We start from the raw sequence: 27,158 nt of genomic DNA, 5'->3' as shown, positions 1-27,158 counted from the left end.
TTGATCCTTTTCGCGACATCTTCAACATTCGGAGGCTTTACTCAAGAGAGGATAAGGTACCTTTAGGTATTTTATTCTGTGTTTGATAGTGTACAAAATACACATCAACACAACCATGCTAGATATTATGTGATTTGATTTTTTAAAAATTTGACGTAAATCTTCCTAAATTTAATTTTAAAAAACTTTATTCATGCATTTAAAAAAAAAAAATTGGTATAAACAAAACCTACACAAATGAGAAAGACAAATGAAATGTTTTTCTATTTCAGTGACCCATTTTTTGGGTTATTTTCCAATGCAACTCTACTTTTTTGCATATTGTAAAATGTTAAATTAACTTATCATTATTTAAGTAGCAGTTATATGTCTATATTGCTTTTGAAGTAATAAAAATCTCCTCGAATAACTTAGAAAATTGTGTTAAATATGTGTATGTATTTTTTATGAATAACGTATCCAGCCGTATCCATATTGGGGGTCTTCAAAAATGGCCGTATCCGTATCCAATATCGTATCCGTCTTTGTATCCGTATCCATGTCCATGCAACTTTGATTATTTATCTTGATCACATTTTTTGATATATAGCATGCAAGATGGTATGCTTCTTTGAAAATTCCATAAGAGCAACTCAAGGAGCTTAGAAGCAGATGAATAGAATTGGGTTAAATTGAATCATTGTTCCATTGCAATGCATCCATCCCCAAAAATTACCATCTCTAGAGACAGACGTTTTTGAGATGTTGAGATGGTAAGGAAATGTCCCTTTGCTTTTCCACCATTGCCACCACTAGATAGGAGTCTTCCCCACAATGTATCTATTAGACAATAGATGTTTCTGTGGTGCCTCCCCTAATGGACACATGAAGAACATGTTGGGACATCGCCAAGACCCTTAATAAACTCAGCCATGTCTCTTGAATGTCCTAGAAACCTGCAGCCATTCCCCAGATTTTGCATATAAAAAATACTTAAAAGAACATATATTTTTTAAATTTGGGCCATGAAAGTTGATTGTAATAGTCTAATGGGCCCCACCCACACCCTTAAAATTCAAAAAATTCTAAAAAAATACATAGCCCTCATCATTAGTTTCTGAAGAACAAAGATCTGGTTAGAAACATTGAAATAGCAAGAACTTGGTGTTGGAGAAAGCATAGTGATAAAATTATGAAAATGGCATGCTTCATGAGCTGCCTCTAGACCCTTGGAAAGAGTGCCGACCCCTGAGCCTTGTGAGGGTTGCTGCCCCTCAACCCTGCTAGGGGTTTTTGTCTCTAGATCTCTGACAGCCCCTTGTCCCCAAATCAAGGTTCTTGCTCCCCTTCTCTTCCCATTTTGAGACTCCATAGAAAATAGAAATAAATGATCTTAAATGTGCTATAGTTAATTAAACATTGGATTGTCTCTATTCTAATAGAAGATTTATCAGATGCTCCACATTTTTCATATTTCGTTCAAAATAAATAAAATATTTACATACTTTGGTGATAAGAAAAGATTGGCAATGCCAGATGACATTTTGTATCTATTGTAGTAGTACAAAGTTGGTCACATGTTGACTTAGCTATCCTGGTTAATTGAGTTTTCCTTAGAAGATTTCTCAAGGGATTCATTAGAGAACCTTGCATGATGTAATAACTGTCCTGAATTTTTTTTTGAAGGTTGCCAAAAATTGTTGTGTTGTATACAATTTAGGAAAGCTTGACATTTCCCAATCACATTTGCAATTATTGAAATATATATTTGACAAGTGCTTCTGAAGGGTGGCAATGAAATGAGTTTTCCTTGCATACAATTTTTCTGTATCTGATAATATTTCAACAAGAACTCAGAAGGCTGGCAATCAATTAATCCGTCTTTTGAATTGCAAAGGCTTCCTTCATTTAGTCTTTGTAAAATATATGTAGCTTTAAATTTAAACTATCAATAACTGCAAGTTTACACTTTGTGAGATGGTTGCAGGCTTGAATTATGATAACTAATGAATGATTTTTCCTTGCAGCTTGTTCTACAATATAAATACTGGATCAGTGGAGGACTTAACTGGAAGAGGTTTAGAGTTTTCTCTTTTTGTAAATTTCATGGACAGCAACTCCTTTTGTTAGATCAAAATGCATTTTTGGTGTTTTTTGTACGGTATCTCATTAAACTATCATTTTAAGTTTAGGTATATCAGATCTAAAAGCTGGAGTTATAGCTACACCTTTACCACCAAAGGACACATTTTTGGATGATCCATTGCGAGTTCTACGGGCAATTCGATTTGGTACTGGAAGCATTCACATAGATTTGGATAAAAAGTATTGGTTTTATCTAAAGAGATTTTTCTATAGATGCAAGTTTGGAAATAGTATTTTTTTCCTGTCCATGGTATGATATGAACATTTTTAGGTGCAAGGTTTGAGTTTAAGTTGGATGATGATTTAAAGAAGGCAGTTGTTGACAAAGATGTCAGAGCTGCACTGGCTACTAAGATCAGTCCGGAACGCATAGGGCATGAGGTAACTTGTTTATATAGGGTTAATTTTCAAGAAATAATGTGTATTTGTAGTATCTCAGTCAAACTGGATGCATATTAGGGAATTTCATATGAGTGGAAAATGATAATCCTTTTTATGTTGTTGGACTTTGTAAGCTTACTGTAGTTTGTCAAATATAATATCAGGTTAATTATAACTTCCCATGATATATAGATAATTACCTGCATTGCATAGGCATACAGGTACAATGATTCACATGCTCAGAGATAGGCATTAAGAACAAATTCAATGTAGCAGTGTCTGTACCTCACTAAGTGGCACAGTGTTAGCTAAAATATGTTATTAAATTTGATTATTTTTTCTTTTGTAGATTGATCTCATGGTTTCTGGTAACCAGCCCGTCAAAGCAATTGGCCAAATCGAAGAATTGCAGTTATTCTGGACTGTATTTTGTCTTCCTCAGAATCTGGAAGCTAAGTTACCTCAGGATTGTGAAAGGTGCAGTCAATTATCTCAATCTGACAAATTTCTGAAATTCTGAAGCACAGTGGTAAACAACTAATGTAGGCATCAAAAGGGTTCAGTCCCTCCAAGTTTATTAAAATGATTTTTTTTTTGAAATAAGGATTGGAGTGGTTATGAAGTGATAGACATGAAGTTATGGTGAAGCAGTTTATCATTTAGTTCTATATAAGTAGAAAGATATTTCTATGTTAGTTTGTCAGTTCCTATACAATAGCTTTGTGTTCTATTACTGATAAGTACAGTTAATTTTACATATGTATCTGCTGTAACATACTGTATACTCACATATATACATATTTTGTATATGTAGTTGTACACACATACATACACATATATGTATATTTATGTGTGTGTGTGTGTATATACATAGATACATAGCTTTGTGTTCTATTACTGATAAGTATAGTTAATTTTACATATGTATCTGCTGTAACATACTTTGTATTCACATATATATACATATTATGTATATGTAGATGTATATTTATGTGTGTGCATATACATATATACACATATATATACATAGCTTTGTGTTCTATTACTGATAAGCACAGTTAATTTTACATATGTATCTGCTGTAACATACTTTGTACTCACATATATATACATATTATGTATATGTAGTTGTACACACATGTACGCATGCACAGACACATACACATATGTATATATGTATGTATATTTGTGTGTGTGTATATATATATGTATATACATATATACATACATGTATATATGTATATGTATATGTACACACACACACACACACACACACACACACATATATATATGCTAAGTCACAAGGTTCGAATTCAGCAACTATAAAAATTGAATGAAGTTCGGCAAGCATAAAAAGTTTGAAAAAAAATCAGCATTAAATTTGCCCTATATAATTTGAAATAAATTGTAATAAATTTAAAATATTTATATATTTATAAGTTAAAAAATTTGTTAATATTTATATATTATTAATTGAATATCAAAATTTAAATTTTAATTATTAAATGTTTGTATTGAAAAATAATTAAAATATATATAATATTGAATTTAAATTGATTAAAATTTAAATGTTTAGTTTTACAAAAATAATATTTAATTTTTCATAAACTCTATTGTAAAGTTAGAAAAGAAATGCGATCTTTAAAATTTTATAAAACAACAAACATAGCGATAAAAAACCTTAAAACAAAACTTAAAACGAAAAACCTAAATTAAAAACAATTAACGATGACCCTATTGGAGTCGCATTCTTTTTGAAGTGAAATGCAAACTTGTTGCACGTTGCGTTAATGCCTTCCTTTTACAAGACGAGAACGAGTGGCTTGTCGCAGAAGAAATGCATTGAGCTCACTCCCTCACGCGGCAGAAGAAATGCATTGAGCTCACTCCCTCACGCGGCAGAAGAAATGACGAAATCTTTGAATCGGCTACAAAAGAAATTTTTGCACTGGCCTCTAGTTGTCACGACAGAGAAAACTAACCAGCACAGGCATTGAATTTATTTTGAAAAACTATTAAAACCCTAAACGTAAATGCTTTCGAAAAAGCATTTTTCAATAAAGAAAATTTCGCTTTTTTTTTGTACGAATTTCATACCTTTTTAAAAGGTTCACCGAATTTCGAACTTCAAGCCAGAAATTCGGCAAACCTTGTGACATAGTGTATATGTATATATATTTACACACATATATACATATATATATACATGTATATATGTATATATATACATGTATATATACACACACATATATATATATATAGGTACATGTATATATGTATATATCTATATATGTCTACATGTATATATATGTATGTATATACATATACATACATACATATATATACATGTACATATATACATGTATATATACATATATACATGTGTATATATATATATGTACATGTATATATGTATACATGTATATATACATATATACATATATACATGTACATATATGTATATATACATGTATATATATGTATATATATACATATACATATATGTATGTATATACATATACATAAATACATATATATATATATACTATTTCTACACACATATACATAAGTGTGTGTGTGTGTGTGTGTGTTGAGGGAGCCATGAGGCTACCACGAACTTGAAAACTCTAGGAGTTTGGAATTTCGAAAAACAATAGGGACAAGCAATAAAACCTGGGATTCTGGGACTTTGCGGATTCGGGGTTCAAGGGAGCCATGAAGCCACCTTAAACATGGAAACCCCAAGAGTCCAGAATTCTAAATAACAAAGGCAAACGAGAAACAAAACTTGGGATTCTGAGATTCTAGGGTCTAGAGAACTAGAAGATCAAATTCTCTTCTAGCCATGGGACTCTAAGATTCAAAAATTCTAGGAAAAACAAACAAAGAAGAAAGAAACAAACACGGAGGAAGCACAGGAGTGCGGGGTCTGAAGGAAAACTTTAGAACCTCGGAGTTTTAGGACACGAAAACCAAAAGAAAACAAACAAATCAAAAGGAAAAGCAGTAAAGAAAGAAGCAAGAAACGAAAAAGGGGGGACCCGAATTTTACCAAGAAAATGCTGGGGGGAGTATGTAGAGCATAACAAGACCTTACTTAGAAATGGTTGTGTACTTGCATCAACACATGGGTCCAACTGACCATCAAAAGACTCAACCAAAAAGGTATTGTATATACTAAGCCCAAGTGTAATTATATAAAAAAAGATCTATGAATGAAAATTTGAAATTTAGAATGTTCCCAAATCAGATTTGAAACACTTAATCCAAATTAGACAACCCACAAGCTCAATTTTGAAATTTCAAAATTAGGTTTTTTGTTGATTTAACCTCAAAATTTTTGAAATTCAATTGGAAATTAAACTTGTAAATGTAAATTTGAATTTTAAATTGTATAACACTCAGATCTGAGAACATCAATCAGAAAATAAAAGTGTAAGATGTCAGGTTCACCAAAATGTAATGGTGACATACATATACATATGCATATACATATACTTATACATCTGTATATATCTGTATATGTATGACTTTATGTCAAACAAACATATACACACACAAACACACACGTATATGTATGACATATATCCGGGGCTGTGTAACTGTACATATTCGATAAGATACAGCAATATCTTCAAGTATTCATCGCTCAAAATCAGTTTTTAGTCATTTGCAGGACTTGGCACATGGGTCTGACGGTGGCCAGCAGGTCTGATGAATATTCTCACCTCATGGCAGAAAAATGACAGCATGGATTACTCTGCTGTCAAACACATTTATAACATGTTCAAATGGATATTTTGGCCACAGCTGCAGTGCCAAACACCATTCAGTACTCAACAGGTCTGAATGTCACTACATGGTCAATATGCCTTTGGCATTTTATTCCCAATAGTCAAAGAGTGGTTTGCTTCTTCATTATGCAATATTCTTGGGAAAACTTCTAATGATTCCCTGCAGAAGAAATGAATATAATGACTCAGGTGATATGATTTCACATCATATAGAAAGCATTCTATGTACCTTAGACTTGACTCCAATATTTTGAGAAGTTTCACCCTTTTCATCTGAGAATGTACAATAAGTCACCTTTAATTCCAATACATTCCTGGAATAGGAGAAGTTTTATAGGGTGTAAAATGGACTTTTTATTTTCTCACAAAGAGATGATAATGCTTATATATATGGTCTCCCCTCTTTTTCTTGCAGACTGATTTGTGATATTCTTAAAATACTTGTATAAATTAGCCAAGCACACAGTGAAAATATTGTGCGATTTCAATTACTCAAATGACAGTTCAAGAGGATTCAATGTTGTGCAAATAGAAATTAAAATGCTGAAAAATTAGTAGAAATTCAACATTGCAAAACCAGATGTCTAGTCTGAACCATCACAATACTTTCACAAGCCTCTGATGACATTATTTGCCCTCTCAATGGCTTCTTATAGGTGCTGGAAGATCATAATGGTGCACTGAATTTTTTCTGGTCTGAAAGTTTTATTTATTTACTAAATAGGAAATATTCTAGGATGTGCTCAATCTCCTCTAAAATATTTCTGTATTGGCATACCATACACATGTACTTGTTTCTGATTCTGATTTGACACTTTTCCGTATATTGATGGTCTAGGATATTATATTATTATGGTTACCTAGAAAGCAAGTTCTAACTTAGGCATTCATTAGTATTTATACATGGTTAAATTTATCATCACATTTATTTTAAACTATGATTTGTACTATTTATGGTTATTTTGCTTAGCATATATATTTATGTATTTGTACGGATGCATCTAGGCTGTACCCAGCTCCCTCCAAAAATTTGTTGTGTTGTTGGTATACAATACACAACATATATATACATATACGTATATATATGTGTGTGTGTTATATGTATATATATGTGTGTGTGTCTATATATATGTATTTATGTATGTATGTATGTATGTGTATACATACATGTGTATATACTATATATATGAGGAGGGGGGGCGATTGCCCCCTAGTATTCTATTCTATTCTATTCTATGGGGAGCCCCTACAATTCTATGGGCATGACTCGCCCTAGGGGTGGGTGGGAGGAGGCTATGGACTGCTCGCTATATATATGTTATTTGCCCTTTAAAAATTTGTTGTATTGGTATACAATACACAATTCTGATTCTGATTTGGTGACTTAGCCATGTATTGATGGTGCTGGATATTAGGGTTATCTAGAAAGCAAGTTCTAATTGAGACATTCATTAGCATTTATACACAGTTAAATTTATCATTACATTCATTTTAAACTATGGTCTGGACTATGGATGATATGGGTTAAGGATATTCATTTCTATGGATTGGGTGTATTTTGCACTTGCGCAAGGAAATCTGAAATAATACTGGCATCAGAATTACAATAGCTTAGTTCAATTTGTCAGCAAAAGTAAACAATATGTATACCATTTTATAGAGGAATGTGTTACTCCTAGAAGTAAATTTGGCACTTTGAATAAGTATGATTATTTTCCCCAAGAGCAGTAGACAACAGAAAAGGAAAATCAAGAGGTGTTTTCCTCTGCTTTTGATTAGAGAAGCTCCTTCTTACAAATTGATAACATTATTTTGATATTGTGAAGAATGAAGTGAACAAAATGGTAATTTGAGAGGTCAAACACAAAAATGTTCTTAAGGTTTTCAGAGTTGTCATGAATGTAAAATACAATATTAGTAGGCTGGTATAAATAATTGTGCCTGAGGTTGTTTGTTTTGAGGAGTTACTCTGTTCAAAAAATATTCAATAGTGAAGCAAGTTGAGATTGTAACACATATTTTGACCACGCAACATTGGTAGTGGAAAGGATTTTGCCTAGGGTTGTCTGTCTTGAAGAGTTACTTCTGTGCGTTTTGCATTTTAAATGTAGGAAATCAACAGGAAGGATGAAATTTTATGATTTCCGTTTCTAATTTTGGATTATTACATTGTTCTTGCAGAGCATGTGTCAAAAGTTTGGAAGCTTTATCAGAAGTCCTTGGGAAAGTTGGCTTTTCAACATTGAGTGTGAGCATAAAAGATTGCACAATTTTTTATATTCTTATAACATGTGTGGATAGCATAATATGTGAATTCATCTAGTTTTATTAGAGAGTGATTGCTTTTATAATGATCTGTGCATTTTGATGGAAGCCTTGTGGGAATATTTTTAAGCTTGCTTTAGTTCTTTTAACAACAAAGTAATTTCAAATTTGTTTAGGAACTTCACTTAAAGAAAAGAAAGCACAAAAATGGCATTAAATTTCAAAACCATTGTCACTGCAGGATGATCACGGAAGATTGTGTTTATATAGCGCATTATTCTTACCTTTAAGGAATGTGAATTATTCAAATCGCAAGGGAAAAACGGTAGGCTTATTTTTTTCGATAACATTTAATACTTCTCTGCATTTGTTAGTTGTTCAAATATTTGAAAGTGAACAATTGCAAATAAAGATTGGAAATTGATGAGCAAGTAGCTGCAGTTCATTATATTTTGCATTTGGCTACCATCTAGAGTTTCTATGTTGTTCAATGCATTTAAGCTACCTGGATTTTTTCCACTAATATGGGTAGAATAATTTGGTGTTGGAGTCAATAATTTCAATTTGCGGGGCTTGTATAACAGTGATTCTTTATAAAATAGAAGCAAAAATCATTCTTGGGAATAAATCAGCAAACCAAAAGATTAAAACTTTTTTAGTTTAACTGGGAAAAAATTAGGCGAGGATAAGGATTTCCAGAAAATAAAAAAATTGCAAATAAATGGTCAAAAGTATGATTTTATTGCATTTTTAGTGATTTAGTGGGCATTAATTGGGCAAAAAAATCTGGTTATGATTTATTGATAAAATTATAAAAGCAGTAAAAATTGTTTGAAAAAATTGTGAAAATGGACAAATGCTGATTTTTTGCAGATTATTACTAGTCTACTCATCGTTTAATTGCAGATTTGTGTCAGCTTTTTGTGTTTTTGAAGAAGACAATACGTGATTGATCACTTGTACGTCAAGATGTTAGTTATGACTAGCATATAGCATATGCAGTTCAGTTTTTGCTTTCTTTTTATTAAAATGGTGTTTTAGGGTTCTGGGCAGTTCTTTCCATGGATTTTGATATTCTTCGTTTTTGCATGAAATATTTTTGTACAGCAATTTTTAGAAAGTTTTCTGAAGTTTTATGTTCTCAGCCAATAAGTGTTGCTTATAATAACCAAGTTTTGATATTAGTAATATTTAGCTCTTTGGTAGTTGAATGAGGAGTGTTTTCATTGGCTTTTGTATGAAGTTGTATTTTTATAGCACAGTGTTTCTCAGCTCAGGATCATTCTATTCTGGTTTTCAGATTCCAGTGGTTAGTGCAATCATCAAAGATTCTCTAAAGCTAAAGACTAAAGATGCAGATATGGTCAGTTCAAAGATTTATCCTTTAGCTGAACTGTATGCATATGTATGGTTTCTCAGTCATTTGATGGGAAGCTCCAGTTTCATAAAGCTGTACACTGGAGCTGTATGACAGTTGGGCTATTGTTGTTGTATCTGAGAGCTTGGATTTTAATCTATATTTATCATTATTTGCTAGGTACTCAGTTTACATGATGCTGGTGAGGAATTCACTGGGCTTATTGATATACTAATCTCAGATAAACATGCTGGAAACCTAACTCCCAGCATAAATGAGGAGGATGATTTGGGTATCTCACTGATGTCAACGAAATGCATACAGACAGGTATTTCATCTCTGGTTCCATGTCAAGAGAACTAAAAAAATTTTGGTAATTTTTTTTGAGTGCTGCATATCAGAAAGCTATTGTATAAGTAATATCTAGTGTTTTTTCTTGATCTAGGCAACATCAAAAGAAAACAATCATATGGTGGATCAACTTAAAAGAATATTTTATACTAAAATGCAACAACCACACAACAGTAACACCAAACATTGGAGAGACAACCCCACCAACATCAAAGAGGCTAACAAAAGAACAGCACCAAAAAGCCTGACAACCTTAAATAGTACAGGAATCTCCAAAAGATTAGAGTTGATTGAGTGTCGTAATTGCTTCCTATTACTCCTGGAGGTAATCCAGGTGTTTTCTACAAAAGTGATGTCACAGAGCAGGATGCATACTTTGGAGAAAAACACCTAGATTTCCTTCAAGATGAATGGGAAGTGGCTATGGTGCTCAATCAACTCTGATTTTTATGGGATTCCTGTACTGTTTGTGGTTGTTGGGCTTTTTAGTGCTGGTCTTTCGTTAGCCTCATGGTTGTTGGTGGGGTTGTTTCTCTAATGTTCAGTGTTGCTGTTTTCTTGCTATTATTTGGCTGTTGCTTGGATCTTTTCTTGCTATTTCTGTTTGGTTAGATTGTAAAAGGGTGGAGTTTTACCTTCAATAAAAATAATTGAATTTAGTTCTCCATTTATCCCTCAAGAAGTGAATTACTGAAGTTCTATGCAGCATAAGGTAAATCAAACTCTATAATTTGATCCTCAGCAAGCCTTACATGTGAGAAATTTGCAAAATCTACAAGCTCAGTTGCACTGACTAAAGCTTTACAAAGGAGATACTACCTAGATAGTGTTACATTTTCCTACAAAATCCAGCACTGGATTTATCAAATAAGAATTGACCACTAAGTGTTATTGATAGATTGCCTCCAGCCAGTGTTGGAAACTAATTCTCTCCAAATCAGGGGTGCCTGATTAATTCAACCATGCTCTTACAATCAACAATAAAGAGAGTATATAACCAGCATGGAGGGAACAGTGGAGGGAACAACGCTTGCAGTGGGAAATTTGAAATCGAGAAATGGAGGGAACAGCGATGCTGGATCCTCTGGTTCTGAATCCAATGCAGCTCAAGGACAAGCATCTGATGATGAGGATGGGAGGCAGGATGGGGACCCATGAATACGGGACCCTCCTCCCGATCACGAAAACTTAAAAGATTCTCAAGATTCGAGCCCCGAGGCAGTGAAGGTCGACTCATAAAATATCAAGGAGGGGCGAATACCTAAACCCTGGAATAGTCTCTTTGCAAGAAAAGCACCTGGTAAACCGACTGGTAAATCGTCTTTCCCCTTTGTGAAGGATATATCAGATAATAGAACGGGTAAACTTGTGATTGAGATTCTTGATATAGTTATTGATCATAGCGTCTCTTTAATGTCTTTTTCTTTGGTGGGGAAATTTGTTGGACCTCGACCTAATATTGAGGATGTTAGGTCCTTTGTTAAGAGAAAATGGAGAATGAAAGGACAGGTTGATGTCTCTGCCTTGCCTAGAGGCTTTTTTGTTTTTTCTTTCTCCTGCGGGGAAGATATGGAAGTTGCTTTAAGTGGGGGCCCCTGGATGTTTGGCAAATCTTCTCTTTCTGTTAGAAAATGGTCTCCTAACATGGAACTCAATGATTCTTTCTTTGAATCTGCTCCGGTGTGGGTTAGGTTGCCTGGGCTGCCGTTCGAATATTGGGTGGAGGATGTTTTCTCAGGAATCGCTAACTCCTTTGGGGAGCTTGTTGCGATAGACCCAATGACAGCAGCTTGCAAGAGATTGGTGTATGCGCGCATCTGCGTCAACATATCACAGAATATGGACCTCCCAAGCACTATTGACATAAATTCCAAACTTGGGTTATGGGAACAATCAATAGAATTTGAATCTCTCCCCTTTGTTCGCTTTTCTTGCAAAAAAGCAGGTCACTGGGCTAGGGCTTGCCCCAACAACCCTAAAAAACCTGTGATGACAAATATTCATAAACAGGTATGGAAAGAAAAAAATAATAACAAAGACTGTAACAAGTTAGAAGGAAAAAGTGGAAACTCGGTTAATATATCTGAACACCTGGAAGCAGATAGCACTGACTCTCCTAAGAACCCCCCTTTGAAGGGGAATAAAAAGAATGAAACTAGGGAGTTTGAGATTAAAACAGTCAATACCTTTGAGGCTCTACAGACACAGGCGAAGGAGAATGAAATCAGTGAAGACACACTTGAAGATGGTGAGATTGAGAATATCACTGATTCTCATCCTGAGGCTTTTCAGGAACCTATATCAAAAAAAGATGAACATTGTTTAGAGGATGATTTTCAAGAACAGGAAATAAAACTGGGAAGGAGTAACAAGTTTGGGTCGCCGTAGGTAAACTTAAATGCCTTATTCCAGAATATAGGAGTTGAAATGACTACATCATCCTAGAAAAGAGAAGACCTATGGAGCAACATGCAAGATGAGTCTAGAGCAGAACAAGAAGAAAACACAACAGGAAATGGAAAGAAAATTAAAACCAAGAAGGTAGGAGGCCTTAATGGAGTAAAAACCAGAACTAGATCCAAGGCTGATTTTGGGGCTTCAAGATCCCCATCAGGATGCAAAACTATGAAATGGCATAGGGACCAGGAGAGTAAGCAAAACATAGTTGATGGAAGGCAACGAACTATCAAGGAATCCTGCCCTCAGGCTTCCAAATGAAGGTAATATCTTGGAATATCAGAGGCCTAAATGGTCTCAATAAACAGGATATATTAAGGAACCTCATTCGAGATCAAAATCCGGATATTATCCTAGTTCAGGAAACTAAAATGAGTAAAGAGAAAGTGGAGAAATTAAAGTTTTTAAAAAATGGAGGGGCTTGTGGCAGTAGCTCGAATGGAGCCTCTGGAGGGGTTGCTATATTATGGAATAAAAGCACAACTTCTGGAGATATGATTGATGTTGATGGCAATATTTTATCCCTAAAAGCTAAAAGCATCATTGATGGTAAGGAGTGTGTCATCACTAATATCTATGCCCCTAACTCCAAATCCGCTAGAAGTAAATTCTGGAATAAAATTCAGCATAAAAGAAATTCCTTCCCTCTGAACAACTGGGTTGTGATGGGAGATTTCAACACTCCTCTGCAAGACATTGAAAAATTTGGAGGCAGTCAAGCTCAACCAGACAGCAGATCTGACCTGATGGACTTTATTAATGACAATGCTCTCATTGATATGGATCTCAACGGGGCTTCCTACACTTGGTCTAACTGAAGGGATGGTGAAGATCTCATCCAGGTAAGACTTGATAGATCCCTTGTTACTAATGATTGGATTCTTTCTCATAGATGCTCCCTTTTTGTTATTAATAGAATTGGGTCAGACCATTATCCCATCTCTTTTGTTGCTGAGAATTTTAAGAATAATCAGAGATTCCCTTTTCGGTTCGCAAAGATGTGGACCTCCCACCCTAATCTTGAAAAATCTATTGCTAACTGGTGGAATCTTGATGTTAATGGAACTGCCATGTATAAAGTTGCTAAAAAACTTAAAAAACATCAAAACCAATATTAAGACTTGGAACAAGAAGGTCTTTGGTGATATCTTTGATTCAAAGAAAAAACTAGAGGAACTGGACCAGATACAAAATTCAATACAAAAAGAAGGCAACAAAAAGTATTCCAAAGCCATGGAAGATGATGTTCTAGTCAAACTCCACAACATTATCTCTAGGGAAGAAATCTATTGGAGGCAGAGATCTAGGGCTATATGGTTGAAGACAGGGGACAGAAACACTAATTTTTTCCATATGACTTCTCTAAAACACAAGGCAGCCAATAGAATCACAAGACTGATTATTGAAAACAACACTCTACTTAATAAGGACGAAATCAGGGATGAAGCTGTCAGATTCTTCAATTAGCTCCTTACTAGTAACAAGGACATTGATCAGACCCACCAATTCAATTTGGTTAATATTATTCCTAAGGTCATTAATCCTATTCAAAATAAGGCCCTTACTGCTATCCCGTCTGCTGGAGAAATTAAAAAAACTGTCTTTTCGTTTCAAGGGGATAAAGCTCCGGGTCCTGACGGTTTTCCTATGTTTTTCTTCCAAGAATTCTGGCATATTGTAGGGGAAGACACGGTTAATGTGGTCAAAGAATTCTTTGGATCTAGAAGAATCCTTAAGGAACTCAACTCCACTTTTATAGCCCTAATCCCCAAAGTTGCTGGGGCGGACTCTATGGGAAATTTTAGGCCAATTAGCCTATGTAACTCTTTCTACAAAATCATATCCAAAGTTATGACCACTAGAATTTTGGCGGTGCTTCCCTTCATCATCTCTGAGGAGCAGAAAGGTTTTGTTCCTGGTAGGTAGATTCTGGACTCTATTATTCTTGTTCATGAGAACATTCATTCCCTTAGTGCTGCTAAAAAAGAAGGTTTCTTGATAAAGTTGGATTTGGCGAAGGCTTATGATAGAGTGGAGTGGGATGTTCTCTTCAAAATCATGGGGGCTTTTGGTTTTGATGAAAAAGTAACCAAAATAATCAGAGAGTTGATCACCACTCCTATGTTCTCTATTTTGATTAATGGATCTCCTACCAATTTTTTTAAAACTTCAAGAGGGCTTAGACAAGGAGATCCCATATCTCCTATCCTTTTTACCATTTTGGCTGAAAGTATGAGCAGATTGATTCACAATTTGAAACAAAGCAAAACTATCAAAGGTCTTCAACCTTCCTCCACCAATGTCTTTTGCTCTCATCAACAGTTTGTTGATGACACTATCCTCATGGGATATTCTTCTGTCAAGGAGGCTGATGCCTTCAAAACTGCTCTTAACTCCTATGCTTTGGCTATTGGTCAGCAAGTCAATTGGGACAAATCGGCTATTTACTTCCTGAATACTCTGGTCATAAGACAATAGAAAATTGCTAAAATTATTGGGTGCAAAGTGGAAATGCTCCCTTCCACCTATCTGGGTCTTCCCTTGGGTTTAGCTCCCCCAAATTCTTTCTGGAATATGCTTATTGACAAATTCAATAAAAGACTTGCTGGGTGGAAAGGCTCAATGTTATCTCAGGCTAGGAAACTGCAGCTCCTTCAAGCTACTCTTCAAAATCTCCTTGTTTATGCCCTCAGCCTATTTGGTATCCCAGCTAAATTTGCTCAAGCAATGGAAATAATCTAGAAGAGATTTTTATGGTCAGGAGTGGAAGAAAAAAAGAGAATATCCTTGGTTGCTTGGGACAAAGCGTGTAGACCAAAGAACAAAGGGGGGTTGGGGATTAAAGCTCCAAAAACCTTTAACAAAGCTCTTCTTGTTAAACAATTATGGAGAGCCTATGATACTAAGAAAGATTGGAATCAAATTTGGTTTGACAAATACATTCAGAATCAACCTATCCAAGGGGTCCTTAACTCTGAAGACATCCCTGTTGGATCCTTCATCTGGAATAGCATTACTAAATCCATAAAAGTGGCAAAAGCTGGGGCTGGATGGGTCCTTGGAAAAGGTGACAGAATAAGGTTTTGGGAAGACCCCTGGATGAAGAATGAAGCTCTTTATGATCAAAACAACAATCAAATTATTGAGGAGTGTAAAAGGAGGTTTGAGCCTATGGTGTGTGACTACTGTAAGGAGGACAAGTGGGTTAGGCTTGATGACATTCATTCTGGATTTTCCTCCCTCTAGAAGGAGTTGCTGTCCTTTTCCCCTAACAAAGACTATGATGATGTATTCCTCTAGAAAAATGATCCTAAAGGTGAATTTACGGTTGCCTCCGCCTATAAAAACACCTTTTCTCAAACCAGCAATCCCATTTGGAGTAAAGTTTGGAACAACATTTTGATCCCTAAAGTCAACATATTCTTTTGGCTTGCTTCTCGTAATAGTACCCTTACTCTTGACAATTTAATCCGAAGAGGTTTCAAATTCCCTAATAGATGTGAGCTATATGCCAGAAGGAGGGGGAATTAGTTGATCATCTCTTTTTTCACTGCTCTTTTACCTGGGATATTTGGTGCAAAATGTGGGAAAAATGGAAAATTAATTTGGTTATGAACAAGAGTATCAAGAATATTATTTGGCAATGGAATTTTCCTACCAAATGCCAAATTATCAAGAACCTTTGGTCTTTGACCCTCTGGTGCAGAAGCACCCTTCAAAGGGCTTCCACCATTTGTTTTTGTTTGTGCTTTTGCTTCTCAATGAAGCCATTGTATATAGAATAAGAGCTATGTGCTCATGGGTCCTAGTTAGGGTCCTAGTTGAGGTCTTAGGGTCATAAGTCAAGATTGAGATTTTCTTGAAAATAGAGGGCATGTGTGCCTTTGAGGTGTTTAGGGGTCCTTCATAGCATGGTAGTGTCCTTAGGTTGGCCCAATGTGGGTCTAGGAGTCAAGAAAAGCAACATTGAGAAAGTTGCAAAAGTTGCATGACAACTTTTAAAAGTTGTCAAACAACTTTTTCACCTAGTGGCCAAAATTCTTAGTTTGGCGTGGACAACCCTAATATGGGCACATAGACCGAGGAGAGGGTAGTATAAGTATTTGGAAACCCTAAGTTAATGGGTTGGTTGTCAGATGTTGTACGACACAAGCAAACTAACTAACTGTGACTGCAATTTTTGTTGCTAGTCGGCACAAATGGAGTAAAGAAAGATCATTAATGGATTGATTTTCATGCAAAACTGTGTGGAGTGTCTTGTATGGTGTGTTCACTTTCATTTTGAGCAAATAGATCAGGTTTTGGTTTGTAAGTGAAGTGTGTTTGTAAATAGTTTGTAATTTGCATTCTCTTTGTCCAGTTTTGGACTGGTTTGAATAAATGGGCTCATAACTCCATTCCCCATTGTGGAATCACTATGAAACCATGGGGAATGAGAGTACAGACCTTGTACCATAGTTCAATGCAAGCAGGGCCCTTGAAAATGCAAGGAGGCCATATAAGGACCCACTCCTAGGCGAGACTGGACAGTGCCCGACTAGGAAAGTCAAGTTGCAGAGGTCTTGGAGAGCAAGGAAGGACAGAGAAGAAGGCACCCTTTGGAGGAGTTGTAGAGGGGTGAGTGAAGCATCATTGGTGTGAAGGAGGAGCTTCCACCAATCCAAACAAGGTGGCAAGAGCAGCAAACCTGCACTGTGTCCCTGGCAGGCCTAAAAACCCTCCTAAAAACCCTTAAAAACCTTAAAATCCACTTAGGGCAGTGTACGGACACTTGGAGGCCTAAAACCTGGAAAATCCTTGAGTCCTTGCCAAATGAATAGCAGGTCTTTTAGGAAGTTTCACAAGCAAGTGCATTGTTTGTGAGAGGGAGCCCTAAAGGATCGGGTAGGAGGTCTAATTGGTCAAAATCCTTGTAGCCCTATTTTGTAGGAAAAAACACAAAGTAGTGAAACTGGTAAGGGGTTGAAAGCTTGCAACCTCGTGGGGGCACATGCATGGGTGGAAAAACCTTGTTAGAGACCTGACCTATCTTTGCTAAGACCTTGGAAGGTGTGGAACAAGCCTAGCCCTTATTGGCCTAAGTAAGGGTTTCTTGAATCTCATGAGTAGGTGAGACCTTAGGAGTAGCTTTTCAACTTGTTGGTGGGTGGATTGGGCAAGGTCAGGGGATTCCACTAGCAGGGGGAGTCCTAGAGACCCTAGGGTGTGGTTAGAACACCTGGTGATCCAAGGAAAGGATCCAAGAGCATAGACTAGGCTAGTCTATCCCAAACCCCATCCCATCAGATTGGTATCAGAGCAGTTAAAGGTTTGGTGGACCGTCTATGTCTTTGTATTCTGGTGAATCAGCAAGGGAAAGCACAATGGTCACTAATGCAGAGCTGGCTAGGGAGGTAGAAGAGCAAAAGGAGAAGAATAGACTCCTTGAAGAAGCTATGAGCGAGATAAGGGATAAGCTGCAGGAAGTGGTGGATCAGAGGACACAAGGACCTTGGGGAGAAGACACCAAGGATAAAGGCAAGAAAACTATAGACATAGATGATATTATACCTGAACCAGATCCCTTGTTCAATGAAGAACCATTTGTAAAGGCTATTAAGGCTTTGAACACCAAAGCTTTTGAAGGACTGCCACATTTCAGTGGAAGGATGGACATTGACACTATCATGGAATGGATTGAGGGCATGGAAAACCACTTTGAGTGTGAGGGAGTGACAGAGGCTCAAAAGGTTAAGGTTGCTAAATCAAGATTAAGGGGAGCAGCTTTAACATGGTGGAAGTACCTGCAAGAAGAGAGAGTTGGCATGGGGAAGCTACCTATTGCCAATTGGAAAACTATGGTGGGTAAGATCAAAGAGAACTACTTGCCAGAGGATTATGAAGTCCAACTTCATAAGAAGAGACAGGGATTGAAGTAGAAGGATCTTGATGTGGCCTCCTACACAGAGGAGTTTCAAAAGCTATGTCTTAGGTCCAAGATCCAAGAAGATGAATCTATTAAGGTGGCTAGGTATCTAAGCGGCCTAAAGTGGAACATTCAAGAGGATATAAGCCTATGGACTCCTACTACTGTTCAAAAATGTCATTAGCTTGTTGTCAAGGTAGAAGAGAGGAACAAAAGGAAAGGAGACTCTAATAACAGGGGTAGAGGTAGAGGTAGAGAACAAATGAATCACCGAGGTGGTTACCAAAGCAAGGCAAATGAGTAGAGGAACCAAGGAGAAGCCAAGTTGACTGAGCATGGCAGTGAAACCAATCTCAGAGGGGGCCATTCTAGAGGAAGAGGTGCACAAGGTGGTCCAAGTAGGGGTAGAGGTATCGGCAGGGGTAACTCCTACTTTGCAACTATGAAATGTTACAACTGTGGACAATTGGGACACCCGACCTATAGATGCCCTGACAAGCCTACCTCATAAAACAGTGGAAAGAGGGTTGCTTATGCTCATGAAGACTCATCAAGCAACAAAACATCGGATGTGGACCAGATTGAATCAGAAATTGGTGAGAATCTGATGTTCAATAGGATTTTGATCAGACAGCCAGTTAAGAATGAACCTAAGCATAGGAGAGCATTGTTTAGGGTGAGATGCAAGATCCTTGGTAAAGTTTGCAAGGTGATAGTTGATTCAGGGTCAACTGATAACATAATATCAGAGGAGGCAACCGAGAAGTTGAAACTCACAAGGATACCCCACACTAACCCATACAAGGTGACATGGTTGAATCATGAGCGAAGTGTGCTAGTCAATGAACAAACTTGGGTAGAGTTTTCCATTGGAGGATACAAGGATAAGATCCTTTGTGATGTGTTACCCATGGATGCCTGTCACCTATTGCTAGGAAGACCTTGGCAATTTGATAGAAAGATGATCTATGATGGAGAGGAGAACTCCATTTCTTTTAAGAAGGATAGCAAGACCTTTAAGATTCAGTCTTTGACAGAGAATGAAGAGGGAACTTCAAGAACACCTAGTGTCTTATTGGCTACTGGTAAAGAGTTTTTAAACTTGCTACATGAGGAGGAGATAGTGAAGTGTGCCATCTTTGTGAAACCAAAGGAGCAAGAAGACAAGTTGCAGGCAGAGGTACCCAAGGAGGTGAAACAAATGTTGCAAGAGTATAAGGACATAGTGAGTGATGGAGCACCTGCAACACTCCCACCAAGAAGGTCTATAAGTCATCAAATATACTTTGTTCCCGGAGCATCCCTACCTAACAAAGCTGCATACAAGCTCACACCTGATCAAAACAAGGAGGTAGCAAGGCAAGTGCAGGAGTTATTGGAACAAGGACTGATTAAGAAGAGCATCAGCCCATGTGCAGTCCCGGTAGTGCTAGCATCAAAGAAGGGAGGCAAGTGGAGACTTTGCACTGACTCAAGGGCAATCAATAGGATCACCATAAGGTATAGGTTTCCTATTCCTAGAATAGAGGATTTGATGGACTGTTTAGGAGGTGCTATGTATTTTACCAAGTTGGATCTTAAAAGTGGTTATCACCAGATTAGAATCAAGGAGGGTGATGAGTGGAAGACTACTTTCAAGACCACAGAAGGATTGTATGAATGGCTTATGATGCCATTTGGACTCACCAATGCTCCAAGCACCTTCATGAGGTTGATGAATGAGGTGTTAAAAGACTTCACAGGCAGGTTTGTGGTGGTGTACCTAGATGACATTCTCATCTATAGCAGAACCAAAGAGGAGCACCTTGAGCATTTGAGGTTAGTCTTAGAGAGGTTGCATAAGGAGAAGTTATCAATCAACCTAGAGAAGTGTGACTTCTTGAAGCAAGAGCTGGTCTACTTAGGATTTGTGGTGTCTAAGGGAACCTTGAAAATGGATCCAAGCAAAGTGGAGGCAATCTTGAATTGGCCTGCACCTAGAACAAGGACTGAAGTTAGGAGTTTCCATGGTTTAGCTCAATTCTATAGGAAGTTTGTGAGGAACTTTAGTGGCATATGTGCACCAGTCCTTGACACCATAAAAGGAGGCCTTAAAACTAAGTTTAAATGGACTGAGCAGGCTGACAAAGCATTTCAATTGTTAAAGCAAGAAGTAGCCACAAAACCTATCCTTCTCCTACTTTTGATAAGCTATTCACTTTGGAGTGTGATGCAAGTGGAATTGCAGTAGGGGGTGTATTGAGTCTAGAGGGAAGACTTGTGGCATTTTTCAGTGAGAAGCTCAATGAAGCAAAGAAGAAGTACTCAGCCTATGACCTAGAGTTGTATGCATTAGTGCAGTCTCTTAAAAAATGGAGGCATTACCTACTTCCAAAGGAATTTGTGGTGTTCACAGACAACCAGGCATTGAGTTACATTAACACTCAAGAGAAGCTTAGCAACAGGCATTTGAAATGGATGGAATACCTCCAATCCTTCACCTTCACCATCAAGCATAAGAAGGGGCAACTCAACAAGGTGGCAGATGCATTAAGCAGGAAGTTGTTGACAGTTCAAGAGTTACAGTTGCAGAGCATAGGAGTAGAAGGTTTCAAGGACCTCTATGAAGGAGATGAAGACTTCTCATCAGCTTACAAGGTTTGCAAGGAGTTTGAGAACCATTTTCATGGTGAGTATGCAGATTACACTCTCCAAAATGGTCTCTTGTTCAAAGGTAATCAGTTGTGTGTGCCAAGAGGATCCATGAGGGAAAACCTCATCCAAGAGAAACACAATGGCAGTTTAAGTGGACACTTTGGAGTCAACAAAACCTTGGATTTAGTACAGAGGTACTACCATTGGCCCAAGTTGCCAAGAGATGTGAAGAGCTATGTGGAGCAATGTGGTGTGTGTCAAAGAGCAAAAGGAGGATCAAGCAATGCTGGTCTCTATCAACCATTACCAGTCCCAAATAGGCCTTGGGAATGTATAAGCATGGACTTTGTAGTAGGACTACCCAAGACAAAGATAGGTATGGACAACATCTATGTGGTAGTAGATAGATTTTCCAAGATGAGCCATTTCATTCCATGTAAAACTACACATGATGCTAGCTATGTTGCACATCTCTTCTTTAAGGAGATTGTGAGGATTCATGGACTCCCTTTAAGCATTGTTTCAGTCAGGGACAGCAAGTTCATGGGCCATTTTTGGCAAACATTGTGGAGGAGACTTGGAACTAACCTCTCATTTAGCTCAGCTTACCATCCACAAACTGATGGTCAAACTGAAGTCATCAATAGGGTGTTAGGCAACCTGTTGAGGTGTTTAACTAAGGAGTTGTTGTGACCATTTCACACATCGCCCCATCGCAAATGGGGACCCCCTCTTTTTGCTCGTTTTTCGTTTGTTTTCGCTTTCGTTTTTAGGATTTTGTTAGTCAGTCAGTCGTCTGGATTTAGGGTCGAGCCTTAGGGTTTTAACTTCTGTCTTTTCAGGCCAAAATCCAGTCGTTTTGAGAGCTTTTTGAGCTTCCTTTCGAAGGATGCAAATTTTGAATGCAATGAATTCGCCAGAATGGTCTAATTTTCAATTGGAATGTTGATGCAGAGCTTTAATTTGTCTAAGTGTTGAAGATGAAATGTGAATTTTTGTCTGATTGAATATTTTTGGCCAAATTTTTCCCCCTTTTTGATTTTGATCCTAGGCATTGGAAATGATTTGTTTTCGCCTTGTGAAGTGTTAAAATGTGAAAGATCATGTTATTTTGGCCTGTAGGAGCAAAATCGCTCCTGTCCCTCAGTGAAGGACCGGAGCTACAAACCCAATTTTGCTTTGTCCTTGCGAGATTTCGACGACTTGACGATTTGAAGAGGTCCAAAGGGAGATGTTTTATCAGATGAATATAATTTGAAGTGCAAATATGAAGAAGAATGACCCAGAATGCTAAAATCGCTCCTGTCCTCCAGGAAGGGACCAGGGCGAAGTATGTTATAGCTCCCGTCCCTCTCCCAGGGACCAGAGCGATATTCTTCATTGGGCAAAATCCAGGCAAAGATCAAGTCAAGTTCATGTTTGGTGGCAAGGAAGACAGTGAAATGAACTCATTGAATATAAATTGAAGATTTTGAAACGTCCATAAGGGTCCCGAAATGCCTAGTTCGCTCCTGTCCCTCTCCAAGGGACCAGAGCGATTTTTGTTATAAATGATTTTCTTGTCCAGTTTCAATCGATCCCAGGGCATGAATGAATGGAGTGGAGCATGACTAATCCGTTGAATATAAATTTGGAAGCTAATGAAGTGGAATGAAGACCACAAGAGCAAGATCGCTCCTGTCCCTCTCCAAGGGACCAGGGCGATACAGTGGTTATATTGCTTCTCACTCAAGTTTAAAACCGATCCAAGTCAAGACGAAGGGTGGCAAGAACGTTTCAAGGCATCTTCATCGAGCACAAGTTACCAAGGTCATCACATTGAAGAAATTTGCACTCTAAGACCCAGTTCGCTCCTGTCCTCCAGGAAGGGACCAGAGCGATATTAGGTATATTGGCCAACTCATGCAAGAATCACGTAGGGTCAAGGTTTTGTAAGATCGTAGAGGGTCCATGGTATGATCGGAGGGTGATATACAAGGATTTCGAACGTAAAATGATCATCAAATTGAACACAGAGACCATATCGCTCTTGTCCCTCTCCAAGGGACCAGGGCGATTTACTTAAGACTCTTCATTTTGCTTCAAGTTCATGCCAAGTCAAGGCTTCACAAGGTTGTAAAGGGTTCAAGACGTCTTTTGAGAATGACATGCAAGAGTTTTGAACGTCCAAACGTTATCAATCAAGCTAAGGAGTCCATATCGCTCCTGTCCTTTGGACAAGGACCAAAGCGATTTCATCAACAACACTCTATACTCCTTCAAAGTCAAGGCAAGGCGAGGATGGACGAGATAAAAGACGTTATTTCGAAGGCAATAAACGATGAACCAAGGTTAAATGTTACCAACTTGAGCTCAAAACGGAGAAAAAACATGGACCGCTCCTGTCCCTCTCCAAGGGACAAGGGCGATGATCCTTATAACATCCAAACACCTCATGAAAGCAAGTGGGACGTGCGTGGAATGGACTAGCAACGATGTTATTCGCCTAGCAATGGAAGTTCGAAGATCAAAGATGCAAGATGAACGTGAAAACATGGAGATCGCTCCTATCCCTCTCCAAGGGACTAGGGCGATGTTAGGCAAAACACATGATATTCTTTGAAAATCACGTTAAGACAAAGACGCACAAGGTTTTAAATGGCATTTGGAAGATGATACAAGGAAAGGATCGTATCAAAATGGAGAATTTCAAGCGAAAACCTTAGGATCGCTCCTGTCCCTCTCCAAGGGACAAGGCGATGATACATCTAAAGACACTCATGCACACATGCAAGGCAATCTAATTCGAAGAACCCAACAAGATGATCGATTTTGAACGTGGAAATGAAGGAGTTGAACGTTGAAAACGCAAGAATCATGACAAAAATGGTGAATCGCTCCTGTCCCTCTCCAAGGGACCAGGGCGATGAGGTACGTCCACTTCATTTTCAAAATTTTGGCGCCAAATTAACCTCTTTGAATTCATTTTAATGCTAAAGTTCGATAAAATTTAAAATCCTATTTAATTGGCATTTAATATGGCGTTTCGCATTTATTAATTATTTTGCCTTGGTTTAAAAATCGAAATTTATTAATTAAAAAACGAAAGGCATTTAATTAATTATTAATTAATCATAAAAAAAAATCGATTGGGTCGCTTTGATATGGAGGTCGGTCTTATTATTTAATTAAAAAATCATTTTAAAATTGCTATATTTTCCAAGTCGGCCTTGATAAATGGAGAGGTGCAAGCGCTATATATGGAGGGTGAAATTGTCATTTTCACATAATCATTTTACTTATCTTACATGCGATATTGAGGAAGACGAAGAAAGTGCGAAGTGTGTTTGAAGAAGTGCGAATTTCCATTCAATCCAAAGGTGGCGCTAATACTTCCAAGGTGGTGCGATATTTGAAGATCTTCATTAGAGCGAATTTGCCAAGACTTGAGGGTCACGCCAAAGGCGAACTTGAAAGATTACGTTGAAGACAAAGGTGGCGAAATTGATTTCTTGAGGAGATAACGTTGAAGATCATTTATACCTCGATTTTGCCTAGGCAATTTTATTCTTTTGCATTCTAGAGTTAGCTCTCTATTGAGGTATGGCGATTTGATTTTTATTGCTTTATTTGTTGATCGTCATATTTTGAATTTTGAATTTTGAATTTTCTTAGCTCAATCGTTATTTTTAGGAAATGATAACTCTAGAGACTTATCATAAGGTTTCCTAAAAATTTATCTCTCTAATCTACGTTATTCATTGCAAAATCTATTCTCATAATGAAATGTTGTGTAGGTATGGCGACCCCAAAGGCGGGAGCATCCACCAGTCGCTCAGCTCTCATGAAAGAAGATCAGAAGACCGAAGAAGTGGAGACCAAGATCGTGTCAAAGTGGAGCAACATTGGAGATACCAACTTGGGGAACTTTAGCACAAAGAAGTTTCGAGAGGTCCCGGCGAGGTCAGAGCTTGTGATTCTTATGCCTACTTGCATCATCCGCCAGGGAAAAACTACAAGTTAGTTAATGATACCTTCACGATGAACATCACGAGGACGTTGCAAGGTGGAATTCACAACAGATTATCCCAGGATGCCCAGGAATTCATCAAGAGGTACGGTGCTTGGTTCATTCAGTTTCCCAAGTTCACTTACATTAGAGTGCATGGATGTCCTTTACCTCCATACATGTTGCCGAGGTATCCGACAGACAGAATTGTGTTACTTGAAGTAACAAGGCAGTTAGCAGCATATGCGAAGGCATTCAGACACAGACATCAGAATGGAGTCCAAGTACCTATTATTTTGGGTAATTCAGTTGAGGTATGTCCTAATGTTTTAACCATGGATGACGCAGAGAAGGAGTTAGCCTTGTATTCTTTTTCATCTTTTGCTTGGAGAGAAAGCTTTGATCCACATGGACATTTAGAGGAGACAGTCAGCAGAAGATTTAGACATGAGCACCAGATTGAAGATTTTATGATGAACCTCCTAGATGATCTTGAAGTGAAGCGAAAGATGCATTCTAGATTGCCTTTGGATTTCATCAGGAAATGCAGGATTTACAGAGTGGCCGACCAAGCTCAGGACAATGGTAGACATATCCAGTCTTCCTATGATAGAGAAAGCAAAACAATAAGGTTGGATTGGAATGAGCCTGAGGTCGTGGATTTAGATGCTTTGATGGCACCAGTCTTGTCTTGTACTCGCAGATGGGTAGACGTTCAGCATCAAAAGTTGAGAGAGCAAGGCATAGCTATGTCTTTTACTTTGGAAGAAAAATCAGCCGAAGGTGGAGCTAGTGTGAGTGAAGGCAATCCTAATCCTAGGAATTCAGGTGAAGGTAACCTTCGATGTGCCAGTGAAGGCAATCTCCATCCAAGAGGTTCGAAGAGAAAAGAAAGGTCAGAAAAGAAAGAGTCTTCCAAGAAAAAGCAAGGTGCCAACAAAGATCGAACACCAGGTACTTCTTCTAGACCAGAGAATAGAACAATTCAAGTGGAAGAGTCCATGGAGTCTATGGTACAAAATGACAGGCAGGAGGAAGGACAAGCACAGCATGGTTCGTCAGATGGATCTCTCCAGGACTATGAGTTAGAAGAAGATAATGAAATGACATCTCCTCCCAGAGAAGAAGAAATGGTACATAAAGAGATTCAAGTTCAAGAGACAAGATCGAATATCCCAGATTGGTTGAAGGAAAGATTGACTAAGGTGATCGTAGTAGAGGATGAAGACAACGCAATTGATTTAGAGAGCCTTGTTGGATGTTCACATGAAGTAACAGGGAAGAAGAAGGCTACAAAGATGTCCAAGATGATTCGAGATGAGACTGGATCCAGAAAACTGCAGATAGCTACACCGGCAGCAGACAAATATGAGGGTGAGATCCTAGCAGAGGATTATGATATTCAGACAATTGAGTTAGGACCATCCACTGCAGAGCAGACAATGGATGATGCCACCGACACATTTGAGGCATTGAAGGACAAGCTTAGAGAAGAAGTAGAAAAAAATAGAAAGCTTGAGAGAGAGGTCGGTGCATGGAGGACGTATTTCAGTCACATCAATGAACCTTTGGGACGTCAGGATCCAGTTAGATCACCAGTACAAGCATTGCCACTTCAATCAATCAACGAAGCAGAAAGATTCAGGAACCTGGTTCAACGTACATGTAGTTGGATGGATAGATCTCATACAGTGGCTATAGAGTTTGTTACAAGGATGATGAAGATCATTCATCAGGCCATCCAAGTTCTTGAGATAATCCACAAATTGATGATAACAGTAGCTGCATTTGCCCATACCAAGGACGTTATCATTCCTGTCTTGAAAGTTATAAGACATACATCAAGGAGAATTTTAGCGCAGGAGAAGATCTTGGAAGGTGATTCTCACAGTTTGTTTCAGT

The 27,158-nt window shown here is 37.7% G+C and overlaps 1 protein-coding gene across 4 annotated transcripts in view; it reads left to right on the top strand.

Moving 5' to 3' along the window:
• The window catches only part of LOC131069132 (tRNA nucleotidyltransferase cca2), a 168,237-nt gene that overhangs the window by 105,767 nt on the left and 35,312 nt on the right, over positions 1–27,158 (top strand). For all 4 annotated transcript variants that reach the window (XM_058004471.2, XM_058004470.2, XM_058004469.2 and 1 more), the window contains 8 exons: positions 2,007–2,056; positions 2,172–2,270; positions 2,396–2,505; positions 2,855–2,982; positions 8,481–8,547; positions 8,806–8,889; positions 9,865–9,927; positions 10,102–10,249. In XM_058004471.2, the coding sequence (XP_057860454.2) occupies positions 2,007–2,056; positions 2,172–2,270; positions 2,396–2,505; positions 2,855–2,982; positions 8,481–8,547; positions 8,806–8,889; positions 9,865–9,927; positions 10,102–10,249 (749 nt within the window). The remainder of the gene's footprint in view (positions 1–2,006; positions 2,057–2,171; positions 2,271–2,395; positions 2,506–2,854; positions 2,983–8,480; positions 8,548–8,805; positions 8,890–9,864; positions 9,928–10,101; positions 10,250–27,158) is intronic.

This window comes from Cryptomeria japonica, chromosome 1 (genome assembly GCF_030272615.1).
Source record: "Cryptomeria japonica chromosome 1, Sugi_1.0, whole genome shotgun sequence".
Classification (NCBI taxonomy): domain Eukaryota; kingdom Viridiplantae; phylum Streptophyta; class Pinopsida; order Cupressales; family Cupressaceae; genus Cryptomeria; species Cryptomeria japonica.
Note: the sequence above shows the minus strand (reverse complement) of the source record. Positions and strands in the feature narration are given on the sequence as shown.